The 3,299-nt window shown below is 40.3% G+C and overlaps 1 protein-coding gene across 1 annotated transcript; it reads left to right on the top strand.

The window, feature by feature from the left end:
• Positions 1-884: 884 nt before the first annotated feature.
• Positions 885-2,093, top strand: LOC141696439 (uncharacterized). The gene has a single exon (XM_074500580.1). It carries the CDS (start codon positions 885-887, stop codon positions 2,091-2,093), a length of 1,209 nt encoding a protein of 402 aa, XP_074356681.1.
• Positions 2,094-3,299: the final 1,206 nt, after the last annotated feature.

Raw genomic sequence — 3,299 nt, 5'->3', positions numbered from 1 at the left:
AAAGCTATAGTCATGTCAAGATTAAATCCAGGCCAAACCCCTAGGAGCGTTGATCTTAATCATATGGAATTGTGGGTGCAAGTTCACGATTTGAAAGTTGGCTTTATGTCGGAGAAGATATTAACAGGGATTGGCAATTACATAGGAAGCTTTGTTAGTTCATGTCCTAGCAACTTTGTTGGAGTCTGGAGGGAGTATATGAGAATTCGGGTTTCACTAAACCTAGCCAAACCTTTGAAGAGGAGAATGAAAATCAAAATGTCAGGAAATGACTGGTTCTGGGTTAATTTTAAATATGAAAATGTTCCCGGTTTTTGTTTCATCTGCGGAATAATAGGGCATTCTGAAAAATTCTGCGGCCTACTGTTTGAGAAACCTGAAGAGGAAATTGTGAAACCTTATGGAGCATGGTTGAGGGCTCCTTTTAGAAGACAGGTTAAACCTATTGGAGCTAAATGGTTACGTAACGAGGATGGCAGTAGCAGTTTTAATTCTCAGTCTCAGAGTCATGACATTCCAGCTGAGGAAGACGATGAGAGTTTAGATCCGAAAAACACTCCTGCAAATTTGGTGGTAATTACACAAGGAGGAAATCAAGGAATTGAGATAATTCAAAAAGGAGATACTGGCACGAGACAGCTGCATGGAAATATTCGAGATAACATAATCGTTCACTCCCCAACAAATCAGGAAACTAATGATGCAATCTTTATCGAGTCCAAAAAGCGCAGAACGGGAGATGGGCTGGACAATAACAGTATGGGCTCAAATAAAGAAATGCAGATGGATTCAGATGATGTCACTGAACGGGGCTTTGAATATTCAGAAAATAGTTCAAAAAACGCGTATGGGGCGAGTACTCAAGTGGGTGCTCGCCTGTTATTATGAGTCTTTTGAGCTGGAATTGCCATGGGCTTGGGACCCCATGGGCTTTTCAATTCCTTAAGGAGATAACTCTCCAAAAGAAACCCGATTTTGTTTTTCTGAGTGAAATTATTTGTAAGCGTGACACAGTCGAAAGATTACAGCGAGCTATAGGGTTTGAAGGTATGGTAGTTGTTGAGTCGCAAGGTCATAGCGGGGGCGTGGCTTTTCTGTGGAGAAATCAACAAGAAGTGATATTGAAGTCGTATAGCAAAAATCATGTTGATACTATTATCCATACGAATAATAATAATCCTTTCAGAGTTACAGGAGTGTATGGGGAACCTGACAGAAGCAAGAGGCATGAAACTTGGCAACTTATTCGAAATTTATCTTCCAACAATACTCATCTGTGGGTTCTCATTGGAGATATGAATAATGTTTATTCTCAGATTGATAAGGGAGGTAGACCATATCTGGATAGCCTTATCCAAGGTTTTCTTCAAGTTTTGGATGACTGCAGTCTTATAGACATGGAACTCCAAGGTAACCAGTATACGTGGGAAAGAGGAGCTGGCACCGCTGATTGGATAGAGGTTCGCCTTGATCGAGCATTGGCTACATCAGAGTTTATGTATATGTTTAAAGATGTCATTCTTTCAAACTTAGAAGTATCAACCTCGGATCATTGTCCTCTTCTTCTTGAGTTTTACAAAGTTCATCAAATCTCTCATCCGAAAAGATTTCGATTTGAGAACGCCTGGCTCCGGGAGCCCATGTGCAAGAAATTAGTCGAGGATATTTGGTTCAGAAATCAGGGTCGTTCTTTCTATGAGAAATTAACTGAGTGTGCAGATGTTTTATCCGAATGGGGAAAAGAAATTACTGGAAGTTTTAAAAATCGAACTCGGGAGTACATCAGGAAAATTAAAGCTCTAAGAGGGAGACGAGATGATTATTCTGTAACGTGCTTGAAAGATTACCAGGAAAAGCTAGCTGAAGTATACGCTCAACAAGAGGCTTTTTGGAAGCAACGATCTAAACAACATTGGCTCAAAGCGGGTGATCAAAATTCTAAGTTCTTTCATGCAGCTGCAAAAAATCGACGGAATGTGAACAAAATTAGATGGATGAAAAATAACGAAGGCCAGTTGGTTGATTGGGATTCAGGCCTTCAAACAGTGATGATTGACTACTTCACTAGTCTGTTTACAGCCTCGAATACATAATGGAGTTATGTTATTGACTGCGTTCAGGCCAGGATCATAGATGAGCAGAACATGAAATTATTGGAGGATGTTACCGAAACAGAAGTCAAGGCAGCTTTGTTCCATATGTATCCAGACAAATCTTCGGGCCCGGATGGGATGAGCCCGGGATTTTATCAGAAGCATTGGAAGATTGTTGGGGGGGATATAGTTAATATTGTCAAACAATTCTTTATGTCAGGTAGCATCAATCGAGAGCTGCAGAGTACTAGTATAGTTTTAATCCCTAAGAAAAAAAATCCTGTGTTGATGACGGATTTGAGACCCATCTCTCTGTGTAATGTTGTCTATAAGATCATCTCGAAAGTCCTTGCCAATCGTTTGAAATCGATTATAGACTTGATCATTGCTGATACTCAAAGCGCATTCATTCCAGGGAGGTTAATAACAGATAATATTATGGTGGCTTTTGAGGTCATGCATTTTATGAAGCGTAAAACTTCGGGTAAGCAAGCTTGGATGGCTCTTAAGCTCGACATGAGCAAGGCTTACGATCGAGTGGAATGGAATTTTCTGGAGGCAGTGCTTAAGAAAATGGGATTCTCGAACAAGGTAATTCAATTGTTTATGGCTTGCATTTCATCTGTGAATTACCACATTAATCATGCAGGAAGAATTTTTGGGAATATCATCCCCTCTCGTGGCCTTCGTCAAGGAGATCCCCTATCTTCATACCTATTCCTTATTTGTATAGAGGGATTTACTGCTCTTATTCATGATTATGAGAAGCGTAATTGTATCCAAGGCATAAAGGTTGCTCGCAGTGCCCCTTCTATTTCTCACATGTTCTTCGCTGATGATTGCTACTTATTTTGCAAAGCTTGTGAGGATAGTGTTAATCAGGTAATGCAAATGCTAAAAACTTTTGAGAAAGCATTGGGGCAGCAAATTAACGTAGAGAAGTCTTCGGTCTTTTATAGTCGCAATACCAGCTCGTACCTAAAGCAAGAGTTGTGTCAGCAGTTAAGAATTAAGGAAGCCGGGGATAACTCTCAATACCTTGGTCTTCCCAATATGTTGTCAAGGAAGAAAACGGTTGTGTTCGGCTATATTAAAGAGCGTCTGTCTGATCGCTTAAAGGGATGGGATAAAAAAGCTCTATCTCGAGGTGGTAAGGAAATCTTAATTAAGTCTGCGACTCAGTCCCTTCCGAATTATTCCATGAGT

The sequence above is a fragment of the Apium graveolens genome, chromosome 11 (genome assembly GCF_009905375.1).
Source record: "Apium graveolens cultivar Ventura chromosome 11, ASM990537v1, whole genome shotgun sequence".
Classification (NCBI taxonomy): Eukaryota; Viridiplantae; Streptophyta; class Magnoliopsida; order Apiales; family Apiaceae; genus Apium; species Apium graveolens.
Note: the sequence above shows the minus strand (reverse complement) of the source record. Positions and strands in the feature narration are given on the sequence as shown.

What these genes read in the sequence shown, in the direction of transcription:
- LOC141696439 (XM_074500580.1), top strand. Translation starts at nt 885, where the DNA reads ATGAGTCTTTTGAGCTGGAATTGCCATGGGCTTGGGACCCCATGGGCT.